Source organism: Mustela nivalis (assembly GCF_964662115.1).
Source record: "Mustela nivalis genome assembly, chromosome: 7".
In the NCBI taxonomy this organism is placed as follows: Eukaryota; Metazoa; Chordata; class Mammalia; order Carnivora; family Mustelidae; genus Mustela; species Mustela nivalis.
This window is the reverse complement of record NC_139026.1, coordinates 52,523,665-52,541,914: the sequence shown is the minus strand read 5'-3', so window position 1 is coordinate 52,541,914 and position 18,250 is coordinate 52,523,665. Positions and strand designations below refer to the sequence as shown.

Here is an 18,250-nt window from a genome sequence, read left to right as displayed (position 1 = left end):
TTCAACATCTCTATAGGTTGTGCCATGCTCAGCACAAGTATAGCTACAATTTGTCATCACATAAGGCTATTACAATACATTGACTCTATTCCCCATGCTGTACCTTTTATCACCATGGCATTCTTTCATTAACCGGAAGCCTGGATCTCCCTCTCCCCTTCACCCATTTTGCTCATCTCCCCCACCCCTTTCCCTCCAGCAATCATCAGTTTGTTCTCTGTATTTATAGGTCTGATTCTGGTTTTTGTTTGTTCATTTACTTATTTGTTTTGCTTTTTAGGTAACGAATCATTTACTTAATGTAAGGAATCTTGAAACAGATAAAACAGAAAATGCCAAATTATCTTCAGGCAAGAAAAAGAGCAAGTTATATTGGTTTAAGCATAAATATGATGATAGTATTCAGTTCATTCAGTTCAAGATGTGGTTCATTAGATTCTAATCATTTCCCATTATAGAAGGGGCCAGGCGTCATTTAACTTATATTTGGGAATGTTTTCCAGGGAAAGTGAATATCACTATAGTTGCTGAGTCCAGACAAAGTAGTACCTGCCCAAAAGAAGGACCTGAGCATCAGAATCTAAACTGGAAAGATACTGTAGTCAAAAGTCTGTTGGTAGAGGTATGTACATGTGAAACTCTCAAGCTCTTCAGAGAAAGTTAAATATGAAAAGATGTTCTTCCTGAACAGGCTAAATTAATGGTCTCGAGTTACTTTCACGTAATATATATCACATAATATATATCATATTCATTTTATATGAATTAATACAGCAATAAAACTCATCCTTTCTTTAATTTATACATGAATTAATTAATTTAATTCATTTTATTTAATTAACTTTCCTTAATTAATACCTGAATTAATTAATTTAATTAACAATTAATTTACTGACCCTAGGAGAGTAAAACTTAATACTTGAAACAGGCTTGATGGCACTTAGCTTGCTCCTGACTCTTGTTTCCTGTAGGCCTGTTGCTCTTTCCTTCCTTTTTTTAACCGACTCTCAAATCAGAGACAGATCTTCTTGTCCTACACTACCATGTGGTTCCCATCATCTTCAACAAGAACTCACACTCGCCAGTGCATACTTCTCAAGTTGCCTCTTGGCCTGTCCCTACTCTGCAAAACTTTTAAATAAACTTTTGTTTATTTACTGGAGATCCTAGACAGGATCAGAGGAGTTGAGAGTGTACACAATGACATCAAGGTTATCTCTGATCTGACCTATGGGAACACAGGATCTAAAGGGGGTCATGGAAATAAATGCACGGTGACTTTCAAAATTCAACAGAGGAGAACAAGGAATGGATCGCCTGCCAGAGACAAACGTGTGCCGGCCATGCCTACATGGAAGGTGGCCCAGACTCATTTTGTGCTTGTTTTTGTTTACTCTTTGACAGCCTGAAGGTATTGAAAGGGAAATGACTCAAAGTCTCCTCATCTGCACAAAAGGTAAGAGGAACTTTTAGGTGGTCAAATTAGTCCCAAAGAAAAATTATGAGTGTATTTCCTCTCCTTCCACGTTGGTTCCTTTGCCATACTGAGTCATTTCAGTGATTCCCTTTTCAGTAGCTAGTGGAGGATTATTTCGTTTCATGCCCTATCTTCATCATATAATTTTGGCTAACAAAAAAGTTTATTTATTTATGAGGGTTTTTTTTTTCTTTTTTCTTTTTTAGCTTAATGTAATTTTTTATTTTTTATAAACATATATTTTTATCCCCAGGGGTTTTTAAATTCACTGATGACACTGGTCTGCCTCAGCCCATTTCTCCATCTTATACATTTTGGGCTCCTCTCGTCATGACTGCAGCAAAGTATTGGACAGAGGAAGATCAGGATTAGGCTCTTTGTACTCTTGGGGTAAAGTAACCGAGAGCTACATCACTGCCTCCCGTCTCCTGCTTTGTGGCCAACTTGTTGATGATAATCTGATTTCAGCGGGAGTCTCCAAGCTTTTCCTTTTGTGTGTGCCATTTAATCTGTCAGTAGTTTTTTATATGTTTTTCATACATAAGTAGTTGAGGCACTAAACTAGTGGAAAATAAGGGCCACATTTTCCAATACACACATATATACCATTTTCTGAATATAGGTCAGAGATGGCAATTTCATCTTTTCAAACAAGCAACTTGCAAAATAAAAGTAAATAACGGAATCTATTTCCTAATATGTTTGTCCCACACATCTGCCGCTATTGTTTAGAAAAGAAAGTTATCACACTATCGTTTTTATCAATATTTTCTTTCTAGGGACCAAAGCCTCCAAACAGGTAGTTTTGGACTTGCCAGACAGTGTGGTAGAAGGATCCGCCAGAGCCTTTTTCACTGTTGTGGGTAAGTTGGTTAAGTATTGTCTTTCACGATGATTTGAAAAATTTAAATGAGGTAATTTTAAAAAAAATAATAATCCTTACAATAACAGGAAGGAGAGATTTTTCTGTAAGTATTAGTTGGAGGAAAGTACTATTGAAGGTCATCCTCTCTATGCTTGTTTCCATGTGGGATCTGAAGGGATTACATACCATTTTTAAATCCATGTCCTTAGGAAACGCTTGTTTCGCTGGATGATAACTGGCATTTAGAAAATAAAGCCTTCTATTATATAACTCATGCATCTGAAATATTAAATTTCCCTTTTTTAAAAGACTCTATTTATTCATTTGACAGATAGAGAGAGCGCGCACACAAGCAGGGGGAGTGGGAGAAGAATGATCCCCGCTGAACAGAGAGCCCCACTTGGGGCTTGATCCCAGGACCCTGGGATCATGACCTGAGCTGAAGGCAGATGCTTAACTTACTGAGCCACCCAGAGGCCCCTTAAATTCCCTTTTGAAGAATTAGAATAAACCCTGCTTGTTAAAGATGGTGGGAATTTTGTCATAATAGGAAAACTCATGCATAATAATAATAACAAACAAGCAAACAAACACACTCTTATCTAATTCCCCCCTCTCTCTGGTAATGAGATTTCCAGAAATATTTTCATACCATAGACTCTTTTTGCTTCACCCTTCATGCCTATCTCCTCTTTAGAATTACCTCACAAAAACTTTCCTCATCTCCACCTTTTAAATGCAATTTTAAATATTTCCTGCTTTCGTTATGCCTCTTTTATCCATAGTTACTAATGCTGAGATGCCAACTATAAGCAGTAGTAACCTTCAGCTTTTTTTATTTTTAGGGGATATTTTAGGACTTGCGATGCAAAATCTGGAGAATCTTCTCCAAATGCCATATGGATGTGGAGAGCAGAATATTGCCCTGCTAGCATCAGATACCTATGTCCTTGACTATCTGAAATCTACCAAACAGTTAACGGAAGAAGTTAAATCTAAGGCTTTCTTTTTCTTGTCTAATGGTGAGACCATTTAAGTAATTTCTGCCTATAAAAAATAAAATCAATTTTTCCTAATACTAAGCTATCACAAAGTTATCATTATAAGCTATTCTCATGGGGAAAAAGTGGATCTGAGCTCTGAACTGGGGTGTTCTGAGTCCTCACTATTTTTTTTTTTTTTTTGCTACTTCAGTATATGTGTGGTCATTTAGCTTCATAATTCAGAACAATAACATTTCAAATTATGAGCCCAGTTTTTTTAATCTGAATATTTTGCCAAGCTATCTAGTTTGTTGCTACTGTTACTAATAGTAGTTATAAATAGTTCATTTATCAACTTCTATATTTGTTGGCTCAGTGGCGTTCCATTGCAATGAAGTAATTGGATTTGTATGTAGAAAAGAGGTATATAAATCTTGTGAAATATCAAGGAATGGCTCATGGGTACAATTTCTTCAGGTTCTCTTTTCTGAAAGATAACACAGTAGTCAATTAACCTTAAGGAAAAGGTATTAAACAATTAGTTAAGTGCCAGTTACTGAGCTGGGCATAGTCACATGTAACATCTTGTCATTAAAACCCTTTAAAGTAGAACTTAGTTTTTCTCACTATGAATAGGGACCCTGAGTTTCAGAAATTAAAACTGAAATGACCAATCTAGTAATTCGTCTGTCTAAAACCCAAACACAGGGCTTGCAGTATGCCATTCTTTTTCTTCTAATTTGCTTAGCTTAAAATGATAATCTCCTACCATTTTGTACTTTAGGTTATCAAAAGCAACTGTCTTTCAAAAACTATGATGGTTCATACAGTGTGTTTCGGCAGAGGAATCAGAAAGGAAGCATGTGGTAAGAGATGAAAATTTTATTTTAAATAATAGAGGGATGATGTGAGAAGGGCTTGGGACAGGCGGAGAGAGTTGAGTATGGTGAGATTTGGAAGCAAAGTGGGTTTCTAAGTGAATGGACAGAGATGAACCAGAGAAGCTATTATTCTTAATTCCAATGCAGCCATATGCCTGGAGTGCCCTGACGATTTGCCCAGAAGACTTATCATTTACTGACAACCTCCTGTACTTCCACAGCCTAACTTTGTGGAAAATGGTACAGCCTAGTGCACACTTCCCAGAGACCCATGTAAAGAGTCAATGGAGAGGAAAGAAGGCCCCAGGCTCAGTCAGTTAAGCATCTAATTCTAGATTTCGGCTCAGGTCATGATCTCAGGGTCTCATCCGGCCTCTTTCTTCCTCTGCCCTTCCACACCCTTCTCCTTCCCTCTCTAAAAATCAAACAAATGAACAAAAAACCTAGAAGGCCTCCAGCATCAAATTGTACCCATTCCATCTCCATATATAGATAATCCAATGAACCACAAATCAAGAGGCTTGTTTGTAAACATGCTGAAAATTACCTACTTTTCTTTTTACATATTGATATTCATAACATTTTACGGACCCAAAGGAAAAATGCACTATCAATAAAGATTCCCTATAGTCAACATTGGCCAAACTAGATGCATCCATTATCCAAAGAGAATATGGGTGCTGAATGCGTGGATTTGATGACATTTCTTTTTTTTTTTTTTTTAAGATTTTATTTATTTATTTGACAGAGAGAGATCACAAGTAGGCAGAGAGGCAGACAGAGAGAGAGAGAGAGGAAGAAGCAGGCTCCCTGCTGAGCAGAGAGCCCGATGCGGGACTCGATCCCAGTACCCTAAGATCATGACCTGAGCCGAAGGCAACGGCTTAACCCACTAAGCCACCCAGGCGCCCCTGACATTTCTTTTTTATCTAACTTCTGTCTAACTGGTGATTTGTATTACAGGCTCAGTGCCCTTACTTTTAAGACATTAGAGAGAATGAAGGAATATGTTTACATTGATGAACAAGTTCAAAAAGAAACCTTAATCTGGCTTTCAAGCAAACAGAAAATAAATGGCTGCTTTGAAAGTGATGGCAAGATTTTCAACAATGCCTGGGAGGTGAGAAATGAACAGAACGAGGTTTCCTCGCCCCTTTGCTTTACCTACCTTTCCTATGTCTGATTTAACTAACCTGGAACAGGAATATTTTCCCTGGGACCATTACCCTTTCTGAGTCTGCTGGAGCCATAGGCCCAGGGCATATTGGTCAATAGCATCATTCCACGGCACGCACGCTAACACTAGCTAGACTTACCTCTTCATGAATATGTAGTTTGCTTCGCTGTGTTAATTCTCCCATACAACTAGTCTCCTTTGGGGGAGAAACTGAAAACAGGAGCGAAGGAAGAGAAAAGAAACCTAGGAAGGAAACATTCATAAATTTGGAACCAGACAGTATGTCAAGGATGGGCATCCTGATTAGAGAATTCATTCCTATTTATGGATGGCAAGAAAGTTCGATACTTAGTAATTTACAACACTTCAGTGAAACACTCTTTCAGTACCTTCTCAAGTCAAGTCATAAAGGCCTCGCTTGCTGTGGGTCAAAATTCAACTGAGATGAACTATGTCCTTGAAGGTACCCACAGCTTCCCTTTCCCTGTCCATATTAAGGTAAATCAGTAGGCATTTTCTGTTCTGATTTCCCGTCTTTGCAGATAGCTGTCCACCTCCATTCCACCTTCTGTGTTCTTTATTCTCCTAACTTTCGTATTTGCGTCTGAAGACAATCCCTCTGATATGATACTTTAGCATGCCCTCCTATCACCTGAAATATTCGGAGTTTCCCTCTGGATCCTTCTTAATCACCACTCCTCTACTGGGATTTTGGAACGTAAAGCTAATCCTCTTCAAAATATGGTCAAATGGCCACTTTGTGTGGTATTTAATTTAATGCAAATTGTTTTCAAATTGTTACACTGTTTGTGGTGTAGAAAAACGTCTTTAAATTATTCCCAATCTGTTCTTCACTCCAGGAGCTCCCTGGTAGAGAAGAGTTCTTGTTCCCATGTAGGAAATGAGAATTTTTCACGTTCTTTTCTAAAGCCTCTCCACATCTTTCTTTTTACTGGATTCATTACTGATCACTGCTTCAGTTTGTCTGATCTTACCTAATCTCTTTTCCATAACTGTGTGTGTGTTGAGTTAGGAAGAAGAAGCAAAGGAAAAATAAGAACCTACACTGCAGAGGAATAGTGATAGAACTTGTTATAATGTAAATGGATCCCCACATCTTATTTTAGTGTTTCCTTCTACTGTTATTTGCACCTTGAAAACTGAGCTCCTTGGATATTCATTTTCTAAAGAAGAAAGAGGTCACCTTTTGCTTACATAGAGAAAACGAGAGGTTTATACCAGATCAGTGGATCTCCAATGCCCTCTGAATGCTGTTTGCATTAGTATCATGAGAGCACCCATTCATGTCCCTGGGTCTTGTTCCTGACGGAATCCTAACCTCTTGAGCAGATGCTGGTTTATTTAAGGCTCATGTTCCCCACTGCGTTTTTGTGCAATGTCAGCTTACAAATTGCATAGCTTAAAAACGCTTTTACACTGTAAGAATCTACGAGCCTTTATTATTACCACTTAGGGTACTTTTCCAGGGAAGTTCAGGCAGCTTCACAGAAACTTTCTGCCAGAAGGCAACAGAAGTTCTTAGTTTGCTTTTCCAAATTAACAACAAATAGAGTAAAATAGAGCCATATGAATTGTTCAGAATTCATGTCCAAGAGTAGGTCACATCAGTAGATGATGACATATGTCATTAGCATACTTGATAGTACTTTTTTATTTCATTATAGTGAATCCTGATGGATTCTTAGATAGCATTGTTATTTGCCATTTAATTTTAAAATTACATTTTAGGTGTTTGGCTTTTTTTTTTTTTTTAAGATATTTCTTCCAGTGTTTCCTTCATACTGCATTTCACTTCAGAAAACTAGCTTTTTTTTTTTTTTTTTTTTGTGGTCTACTGTCCTGTCTGGTTAATTTTCCCTTTGTGTTTAGGGCGGAGAAGAAGAGGACATTTTATTTACTGCATATGTTGTTGGAGCCTTCCTTGAAGCTGGACTCAATGTCACCGTATGACTTTCCATCATTCTTGAATTCCAATCACTTAAATGAACGTTAAATCAATTATGGATTCAGGGTGATCTCAGATTCTCAGACTGAATGAAACATCAAGAGAGTACTTAATACATGACCACCCCTTAAGTGAATGCTGCTCAACATTTTTTTGATTTGTAGAAACTGGTGATGAGCACTCTTGAGTTTTTCTCTAGGGAGAATACACAACTACACACATACACAAGCTTTTCATACCATTTCCGGTATTGAGCTAGTGCCTGAGGTTGAGCCATGAATTCTAGGTTCAGCCATGAATTCTAGGTTAAGAACCCCTATTCTGTGTGTAGCCATAACCAATATTCTGTTTGTCAGAATATTGGGTGTTTACACACCCAATTCAGTGTGTAAACATTTTCAAGTTAAGCATGATTCATATTGGCTACTCCCCAATCCCAAATTCAGATTATCAGACTCAAAAATCTATTCCTGAACTAAGAGATCAGGAATTTTCACTGTCTTTAGTATATCTCGAAAATCATCTTTAGAAATATTAGCCTCTATTTCAAGCATTAGAGTAAAATACCTTGGTTTAAAAATAAATCCATTCATATGCTTTGCCACATAGAAGAAATTCATATTACTAATTAAAATATAACTGATGAGATATAAAACTACTATTTTCATATTACTTACATTTTCTTTCTCAAATACTAATATTGCCATTAAAAATGAATTTCAACAGTATTTTTAAATTGTATAAATAATACATGTGTGTGGGGCGCCTGGGTGGCTCAGTGGGTTAAGCCGCTGCCTTCGGCTCAGGTCATGATCTCAGGGTCCTGGGATCGAGCCCCGCATCGGACTCTCTGCTCGCAGGGAGCCTGCTTCCTCCTCTCTCTGCCTGCCTCTCTGCCTACTTGTGATCTCTCTCTGTCAAATAAATAAATAAAATCTTAAATAAATAAATAAATAAATAATACATGTGTGTATATGAATAGGTTTCTATATAAACTATAGCTCAAGGATAAATTAAATACATTTTAAAGAATGGTTAGTTTAAATATTCAGCAAGCTTATAAAGCATTCAGGTATTATTTTAAAATATATTATCCTTCTCTTGACTAGTTTCCCGCTCTACGAAATGGGCTCTTTTGCCTAGAGGAGGCCCTGGAAGACGGTGTCAGTAATGGCTACATCCATGCGATTCTAGCTTATGCTTTTGCATTAGCGGAAAGAGAGAAGCAAGTAAAATCCTTACTCCAGATCCTGGATCAGTCTGCTACCAAAACAAGTAAGTGTCATTATTAACTTTACTATTGATGGGAATGACCTTGAGAATAAAGTAATGAAACTTACTTAGCAATCATATGGGAACCCTGTCATCACTGGTATGCTTCCATTTCTCTTATAGAATTTCTCAGTGGCCCCTTTGTCATTAAAGAACATTGTATATTTTCTACCTCCCTCTTTCTCCTTTCTGCTAATTTCTTTTCAGATTAGTGAAGTAAAGGAAACCAAGCATGGTGACCATGCCATAGACCAAAAGTACTGTTTGTAGGACCTCATCACACATGACTTTTAACCTTAAGAAGTTTTACTGGAAGCTATATCAGTGTGCTAGGGCCACCATAACAAAATACCACAGACTAGGTGGCTTAAACAACAGAAATTTATTTTCTCACAGTTCTGGAAGCTAGAAGTCCAAGATTGAGGTGTCAACAGGAATAGTTTCTTTTAAAGTCTCTCTCCTTGGCATATAGATGGGTATCTTCTCCCTTTGTCTTCACATGGGCTTCTGTGGGCCTGACTACCTAGTGTCCCTTCTGTGAATACAAATTTCCCCTTCTTATTGAAACTCCAGTCATACCGGATTCGGGTGTACCCTAACAGCTTCATTTTAAGGGAATCACCCCCTTTTGAGAGTGATTCCAAATATTGTGATTCCAAATACAGTCACACTCTGAAGTACTGGATATTAGGACTTGAATATGTGAATTTTGAGGGGACATATCTTAGCCCAGAGCAGAGGCCAGGAATGGAATTTGTACTCTTCTTATGTGTAATTCATGGTGTTTATTCAGTCTGTGTGAAAATTTTTCCTTTTCCTCAGGTAATTTAATATATTGGGAAAGAGCAAAGAAACCCAAGACAGAATCATCCCCATCCTTTATTCCTCACGCACCATCTGCTGAGACTGAGAAGACTTGTTATGTGCTGCTGGCTGTTCTTTCCCAGAAAACTCCCGACCTCACCTATGCGAGTAAGATTGTGCAGTGGCTTGCCCAACAGATGAATTCCCACGGGGGCTTCTCTTCCACTCAGGTGACTGATGTAGTCTCGATATTAATAACAATATGTGTATTGCAAAAGATGCTTCTCTTCAGTTATCTAGATAGCAAAGGTAATCATAGAAAATGCCTCCTAAGATGAAGAATATTTGATATTATGTATCCTATTATTTAGTCACCAACTATTAATTGGGCAGTTCTTGTGTAACAGACACTAGTAAGAATTCCTTATATACAAATGAATAAATTAAGGTATCTTTTCAAGGAATTTATGACTAACTTATACCTCCACTTACACAGTAGAAGTAGAAGATAGGACTAGAAGACATTATTGTCATAGAGTCTTGATGATAAGTTAGATATCCAATGATACTATGATACTACATATCAATCAGCAAAGGAAAAAAGATTTCTCTCTATTTCTGTGTTGTATACATTTGGAAACACAAACGAAGGAAAGAGTAACAGAAGAAAGGGGTATAAAAAGAATAATGGTTTATGTCTTAACAGAAAAAAAAAATCAAAATTCAAAGAAATGCAGTGTCATTCCCACAAAGGAAATGTTCACTTCCCTCATTACTTTCTTTGGTGTAGTCTTAGTTTCTGAATAAAACCATGTGCTAGTGAATCTGCCAACATCATTTTCTGATTCTGACTCCTTTCCTTGAAGATCGATGGGCATAAGCATTACCCAAGGCAGCCAAAATACTTAGCAAATTGACATAATGGAAATATTATTATAAGATAATAATGTTATATAAACAATATTACATTATGTCAATTTTTAGAAGTGGTTGGCACTATTCTCAACAGTAGAGATGATACTTTGTGAAATCCTTTAGACTACTAAACTCAGATTTGTTGAGGGAGACGAAATGACAACATTTGCGTGAGCAAATGTATTGTCCTGTTGTTTAGGATTTGATTCTTTGTATTCTGTTGATTTAGGAATATTTTTATGGATTGATTTAAAGTTCATGGTCAAATGATGACTAATATTGCATTGCAATGAGCTTAGATCTTTGCTTCTATGGTTATTTGCAGGATACTGCTGTCTGTCTTCTTGCCATAACCCACTATATGAAGTTCACCTTCTCTAATGATCAGAACACTGTCACCTTTAGCAATGAAGAATCCAATGAGATTTTCCAGGTTAACAATGACAATCGCTTACTGGTCCAGCGTGCTGAGCTAACAAAAGCTCATGGACAATATACAGTAGATGTAGAAGGACAAGGCTGTGCATTTATCCAGGTAATAGAAATCTACTTGAGGGGTGCCTAGGTGGCTCAGTCAGTTAAATGTCTGCCTTTGGCTTGGATCATGATCCTGGGGTCTTGGGATCGAGGCCCTCATCAAGCTCCTTGCTTGGCGAGGAGCCTGCTTCTCCCTCTCCCTTTGCCTGCTGTTCCCCCTGCTTGTGCTCTCTCTTGTGCACGCTCTCTCTCTCTGTCAAATAAATAAAATCTAAAACAAACAAACAAAAAAAAAGGAAATCTACTTGAGACAGAGATATTTGCCAATTTAAGAGCTAGATTATCCTTTCAGTTATAGATGGAGTGTTATCTTACCATCGTGTATTTCTGTTATCTCTGTTCTTTCTTCAATTGCTATTTTCTAATCAATAGCTGAAAGTGAAAGTTATTTTATGAAGAGATACTTACTCTTAAGCATAGCCAAATAACTGAGGAGTTTCTAAAAGAATGTCACTGTTAGAAAGCATTCTGATATTTCCATTATGTCAAGATTATTTGTTTATTAAAATTCTTGCACCTTCTAAAAATTGAACAATTACATTTTGCCTTATTCCTTGATGGTGAAGATGTAAAATAAAGTGCAATAATAATGAAAATAAAGAAAAAATAAGTCCTTCAGTTCTTACTACAGGATAAATGAATGGATTGTCTTCTGACTTGCTATTCTTTCAGGGTATCCTGAGATATAATGTACTACTACCTAAAAAAGCATCTGGATTTTCCCTTTCCTTGGAAATGACCAAGAAAAACTCTTCAGATACATTCCAGAGTAATTTTGACCTGACAGTAACCATCAAGTAAGTGTCCCATTTTGATATCAACTCCTGGGCTAGAGCAATGATAGATGAAAAAAATAATTGTTTTAAACAGTAGCAAAATCAATATTAAGATGGTTACCACAATGAGTTGAAATATTGGTGGTGATATTCTAGAGCATCGTCTCTTTCTAGCTCTCTGTGTGCACACCACAGTTTAGTATTCATGCAAGTAAGATGTATACTGTAGGCGGGTATAAATTTGAAAGCTTCTGCCTCACTGATACTCCAGCAATGCCTCCATTGTTTTGTGTGTATGGAAGTACTGTTGGATTTGGACAATGGAGAGTGTATTTTTCCTTCTAAAGACAAGCACAAGTGGTCCAGCATGAGAAAACTTAGAGACGCTTATTCTATAACTGCATAGAGCAAAATTTTAGATTTTTATTTTTTGGAGTAGACAAAATAATCCTCTTGAACTAATATATAATTTATAGCTGCCAGAGAGGTTTTACTTGTTAATATGTGGGGAAACTGAGTAAACTTCCTTTGGGGGATTTTTCTTAGGATTTCCAAATGAAAATCTCTTAAACATCTTAAACATCAGAGCTAAGATAAGAACTACATACACCATAGAGCTCTCAACTTGCTTTCTAAACAAAATATCCTTTAAGTATGGTGGAAATCTAAGACTAACATAAGTATATGTGATATAAATTTATCAGCTTTGTTTATAAGCTAGGACTTTGAGACCTCAGGTAAGCTTAAAAGAGATTTGGGAGATTCCAGGTCCAGATAATTCGCTCTTTATTCCAACTTATGTGTCCCTTGTCTATCTAGCTGTGCCTATTTTCAAACGTTTGAGAGTGACTTTCCTCAGGTGTTCCGTCTTCAGCTTTTTGCCTCTGCTCCAGACATAAAGCCACTTGGTATCTATGTATCCTCCATCCTTGCTGTAAGATAGTCATTATTCTAGACTGCTGTCTAAACTTGTGTTTGTTTTTAAATTTCAGGTATACTGGAATTCGCAATAACTCCAATATGGTCGTCGTTGATATAAAAATGCTGTCAGGATTTACTCCAGTCATGGCATCCATTGAGGAGGTAAATAACAGAAGCCTACCCTTTCAGCACAGAAGCAATAATGTGCAGATAAAATAATTCATTAGCCAAATAAAGTCATGCAGTTCTTCCTTTAAACAGATTTATTCAGAGTTCATGTTTATTTCTGCTGTTATGCTGAAGAGACAGTATTTTTAATTTGTAACAACTGGCAGTCATTTTCCCATAGTTCAGAATTTAGTTCTTTATTTAGTCACTACTTGTGTTTATGAAAATATCATGGCACAGGAAACATCCATAATATAGATTCCTGACAATCAGTTAAGTAAAAAGCATAAAACATTCAACACTGGAAGGTATTCTTTACTATTTATTCTCCTATCCCTCCCTGCCAATTTCTATAAAGCTTGAAAACAATGGCCAAGTCATGAAGACTGAAGTCAAGAATGACCACGTTCTTTTCTACTTGGAAACTGTAAGTTGAGCAGTAACTGTTTTTTCTTCGATGGCTTTCTCTTCTTTTCTGAAAGTAACTGGATGCTTATATTTTATTCACATGTAAATGAATATACCCAGTTGATCCTTGAATGACATAGGTTTGAAGTGCCTGGGTTCCACACACACAGGATTTTTTATTTTTTATAAATGCAGTACAATCCGGTAAATATATTCTCTCTTCCTTATGATTTTCTTAATAACACTTTCTTTAGTTTGTTTTATTGTAAAAAAATACCATAAAAACACATATATCCTACAAAATATGTGTTATGCTATCAGTAAGGCTTCTGGTCAACAGCTGTTGGTAGTTAAGTTTTGGGGGAATTCAAAATTTATATGCAGATTTTCAACTGCACAGAGGCTTGGTGCCTTGAACCCCTGCATTGTTCAAGGATCAACTGTAAATATCATAGGGTTTGTCAGAAAATACAGGACATTAAAAATGATCAGTGTTCTTCAATCCCACTGATAACTTATCTTCTCCCTGTTGACTCTAACATTATTTCATACATGGTTTGGCTACTTTACTAGATGACTCTCAAGTCAGAAATATCAGGTCTCTGTTTGTTGTTCTTCACAGCATTTACCACAGTAGGGCCACAGAGCAGATGTATAATTCTTTAATAGTCTGACCTGAACTCCAACAAAGGCTGGCATGAGTTTTAGAGTCATCCCTTCTATGTGTACACCGCTGCAGGTCACACAAATGCCTACATTACCTCAACGCTTTCAACTAAATTTCTTGCACCTCAGTATAAGCAATGGAACTTAAAATTTTACTCATTTAATATCACCAAACTCATTATTTTGTCATTATGTAAGATCCTGATACCTTAGATCTGTTTAATTGGGTAAATCATGAACTTCTGTAGATCATTTGCCCCGTGATGTGATTTTCGTTTTGCAGACCTGCTGATGTATTTACACCTAATGTATTTATGATTTGTGTCTGTGTGATGCAGACCTGATGTACTTATACTTTGTATCTTTACAGGTTTTTGGTACAGCAAACCATTTTACTTTCTCTGTTGAGCAAACCAACCTTGTGTCTAACATTCAGCCAGCCCCAGTTATGGCCTATGATTATTATGAAAAAGGTAGGCAAGCAATGCCATGCCTGAAAGCTACAGGACATGATATCTGGATCTAAGACTCCCTAAATTTTCCAAAAGCCACTAAATTTGCCAAAATTATCCTCCATCATGAAAGACTAAATGGTGACTGGTTTTACTTTATATATTGATATTTTTTCCTCCCTGATATATATTCTGACTTGGTCGTTTTCCAGTTACCAGGGTTTTTCAATTCCTAGAATCCTTTTGATATAGTGTGAAAGGGGGCCTCTTCAACTTGAAATGCAAACCATGCTCAGCCTCAAAGTCTCTTTGTTGTTATTTTTGCTGTTGTTAATGCCGAGACTTACCATTTCATGCAACCTTGATAGACTTTGATTTGAGAAGGGGAGCAGGCAATATTCTGAAATATTATAAGAAAGTCTTGATAGATTAGATTCAAAAACAATTACTAGGATGTTGTAAAGACCATAAAAATTTTCCTGAAAGGTCAGTGCTGTTAGTTACTCACTGAATGTCATTCAAGGATTTGAATTCCTGCTCTGTCATTTACTAGTTGAATATACTGCATCAAGTTCCTTAAACTTTAATAGGGCATTTTTGGATTTAGAAAATGGAGAAGTGATTGACTATCTTGGAAAATTATTGGAAAGATTAGATCTGATGTATCTGTACTATCTGACATAATCTGGCTGTTGGAGATTTAAAAAGGGTAAACTTTCCCCCTATTTTCCAGATGAATATGGCCTTGTTTCTTACAACATCAACAGTATTTCAGTTTTGCAGTGAGACAGATAAAGTCCTAGGAAAAGGTAAGGAAATTACAAATATCGAAAATATTGAAACCATTGAAAACACATCTGTTACTAAAGTGAAAACCTAAAAAAAAAAAAAAAAAATGGATGAAGCAAGGAGAAGTCTGTGATAAGTCACAGGATTTGACCAGCTATGTGCACCAGGTACATATTCTAATAGTCATTAAGATTTTATTTATTTCTTTAAAATAGCTTTAGAGAATTTACAACTATATATGTGGCTTTTATCCATGTCTCATTTTTAAAAATCACTCATCTTTGTTTTATAAATTGATAGGTCATTAAATACATATGGACTTATATGTATACATATCCACATAAATATGACATATGTATGTGTGTGTTTGTATATGTTTGTATATATGTGTGCTTGCTTAGCTGTATTTATATATTTATTTATACATAAATACCCACAGTACTTATTGTTTAAACTGTTTTAAATCCCAGGTGGAAGGTTATTTACTTTGAACAAACTCATTCTTCTGTATCAAACCTGAAAGAAAACCCTGAACCACCTTCTGTACTGAATATACTGCAGTCTGCCTCTGACTTCTCATCAGACTTTATTTCTTTATTATCCCATAAAATGCTCTCATTTCTCATCCGAGTCTGTGATTTTTTTTTCAGTATACTATACAAAATTTTCATCCTAGAAAACTCAGGATTTTCTTTGATGACAACTCTCATAATTTCCTTTATTGTCATCAATTCTGAGTTTAAGCTTTTAGACATTATGGTGTACATAATATGGAATCCTCCAATATCCAGAGAAAGAGAGAGAAAGCCAGGGTCAGCGGACGTGAGGTAAAAAGACTAAGTTGGAAAGGACTTCATATGAGCTCAAGGAAATAAAAGAAACACACACAACACAAAACACACAGACTCTTCTCCATGAAATACCATCAAAGAATGGGGGAGAAGAATTTAGAAAATCATAAATTAATTGATGGATTTATTGAGTTCCCTTACTTGATTGAGAGGGTAATTCAAGGTTATTTTATCTTTTTGAAAATATTTTATTGTACTGATCTTGTCACTTATTCCTGAAAAGCAATATTCAATGTCTGTCCTTTGCTCATGAACACTACTGATAAAGCAATAAAGTAATATTGAGAGAACTGAGGCAGGAAGAAACTGGAGAAAATAAGGATAGAAGTGAAAATTAATTTCTCTACCGACTTTCATACAGGCTTCTATCCCTGCTGAGATACTGCTACAGATAAAAAACAGATACAGATCAATTCTCCAGTCATAGAGTTAAAAAAAAAAAAAAAAGGAAACTGAGTGCCCTAGAATCTATCAGTGCTCAATAAATTAAAAATAAAGTGTTTTAATAAATGATGGTTAGACTTACTTATTTCTGTAGGCTCCCTGCCCAGGGTATACTGCTAATAGTGCCTAAATTACAATCAGGTCCTTAATAAATGCTTATTAAGCGTACCCAACTTTTGTATCAACATGGACAGGACTGGAGGAGATTATGCTAAGTGAAGTAAATCAACAGAGAAAGTCAATTAGCATATGGTTTCATTTACTTGTGGAGCATAAGGAATAACACGGAGGACATGGGGAGACAGAGAGAAGTGAGTTGGGGGAAATCAGAGGGGGAGGCAAACTATGAGAGACTGTGGACTCTGAGAAACAAACTGAGGGTTTTGGAGGGGAAGGGGGTGGGGGGCTGGGTGAGCCTGGCGGTGGGTATTAAGGAGGGCACGGATTGCATGGAGCACTGGGTGTGGTGCATAAACAATGAATTTTGGAACACACATCAAAAAATAATAGAATTAAATTTTAAAAATAAATTGTTTATTAATTGATTCATCATAGATTAAACTGCTGGTGTCAACCCACATCTCGTGCTACAAAAGTTTATTTCACTGTGCTAAGAATTTATTTATATCTTCTCAGTTCTCTTATTTTATCAAAACACTGCACATCAGAGGGGTATGTATGATATCACTGCTCAGAGTTTTGAAAAACACCCTAGGCTCTCTACATACTTGGGGATTTCATTTAAGGAAAAATAGGACTCTTCTAGTACATTTTGGGCTAAAGATTCAAGTAAAATAAAGGAAGTTACTTTGTAGTAAATGATGTCTTCTGTGGGAAACTATTTTGTTTGTTTGGTTTTTTTTTTTTTTTTTTTGGCCAAAATAAAAAATTTTCACTCCTCATTTTACTTGGCATGTATTAAGTAGTTAGTTCACTGATGTAATAAAATTGTTTCTCGAATTCTAACTTGCAAGAAGGGTATGGGGAGGTCTGCCACTGGCTATGATTCAAGGCACAGAAAAAGTCTAGAATTTAATGTTTACATTTGCAAAATTTCTTGGTGAGTATGGGAGGCGACAGGGAACTGAGATCTAAATATCGCAGCATAGAGTACATCATTAGCTTTTGATTTAGTGTTTAACGATTCATTACTTGGGTTTAACACCCAGCCCTCATGACCACATGTGCCCTCCTTAATACTCATCACCTGGTTACCCATCCCCTCCCCGCCTCCTTTCTGCAACCCTCAATTTGTTTCCCAGAGTCCAGAGATTTAAATATCTTCTAAAGAATAAAAGACTATTAATGAACAGTAGAGCTCTGTTACTTGCCTTTTGCATTGAAACCTTGTTCCAGCTTATGTTGGACCAAAAAACAAAATCATATCCCTGGCCCACAGTTTTATATAAAATGGGGCTTATCGGATAGTCCAGTTTAGGAATGTTGAGTGGGAAATGCCAAGTTTTGATGTGATAGTGTATGTCTATGGGTACATGTGTGTATTTAAGAAGGGATCTTTGGTGAACTAGACCGCCATGGAATATTTCACGGAAGATGTATGGCTCTGATCTTGACAAGGCTCACATTATCAAAGCAGCACATGACACTTGCCCCTCTTGCCCCTCTAAACAAAAGTACTTGGACAACAGGAATAATTCATTCCATCATGTTTTGATGTAGTAATCACACTTTTTTTTGCATTCTGAAATAAGTTATGTATATATTTAACAAGTACATGAAATAGTTAACCCTAAAATCCCCTTTACTGTCTTTAAGAAATTTCATCCTCTTAGACTTCCTCCTCATTCTATCAATTTTTTTCTTATTTCTCTTTTCTTAGGTCTCAGCCTCTTTCCTGTCATTGTTCTATTTTTCTTCCATCACCACTTAAAAGTTTG

The 18,250-nt window shown here is 36.4% G+C and overlaps 1 protein-coding gene across 1 annotated transcript in view; it reads left to right on the top strand.

Moving 5' to 3' along the window:
* LOC309868431 (ovostatin homolog 2-like) overlaps positions 1-15,682 on the top strand; it is a 44,569-nt gene extending 28,887 nt beyond the window's left edge. Inside the window, exons 21-36 of the mRNA XM_082738277.1 lie at positions 504-622; positions 1,405-1,456; positions 2,257-2,340; positions 3,188-3,364; positions 4,110-4,191; positions 5,170-5,326; positions 7,274-7,348; positions 8,459-8,624; positions 9,444-9,655; positions 10,666-10,875; positions 11,550-11,674; positions 12,646-12,736; positions 13,101-13,169; positions 14,187-14,289; positions 15,002-15,077; positions 15,528-15,682. Of these exons, the coding sequence (XP_082594403.1) occupies positions 504-622; positions 1,405-1,456; positions 2,257-2,340; positions 3,188-3,364; positions 4,110-4,191; positions 5,170-5,326; positions 7,274-7,348; positions 8,459-8,624; positions 9,444-9,655; positions 10,666-10,875; positions 11,550-11,674; positions 12,646-12,736; positions 13,101-13,169; positions 14,187-14,289; positions 15,002-15,054 (1,775 nt within the window). The 3' untranslated portion in view covers positions 15,055-15,077; positions 15,528-15,682. The remainder of the gene's footprint in view (positions 1-503; positions 623-1,404; positions 1,457-2,256; positions 2,341-3,187; positions 3,365-4,109; positions 4,192-5,169; positions 5,327-7,273; positions 7,349-8,458; positions 8,625-9,443; positions 9,656-10,665; positions 10,876-11,549; positions 11,675-12,645; positions 12,737-13,100; positions 13,170-14,186; positions 14,290-15,001; positions 15,078-15,527) is intronic.
* The last annotated feature ends 2,568 nt before the right edge of the window (positions 15,683-18,250 follow it).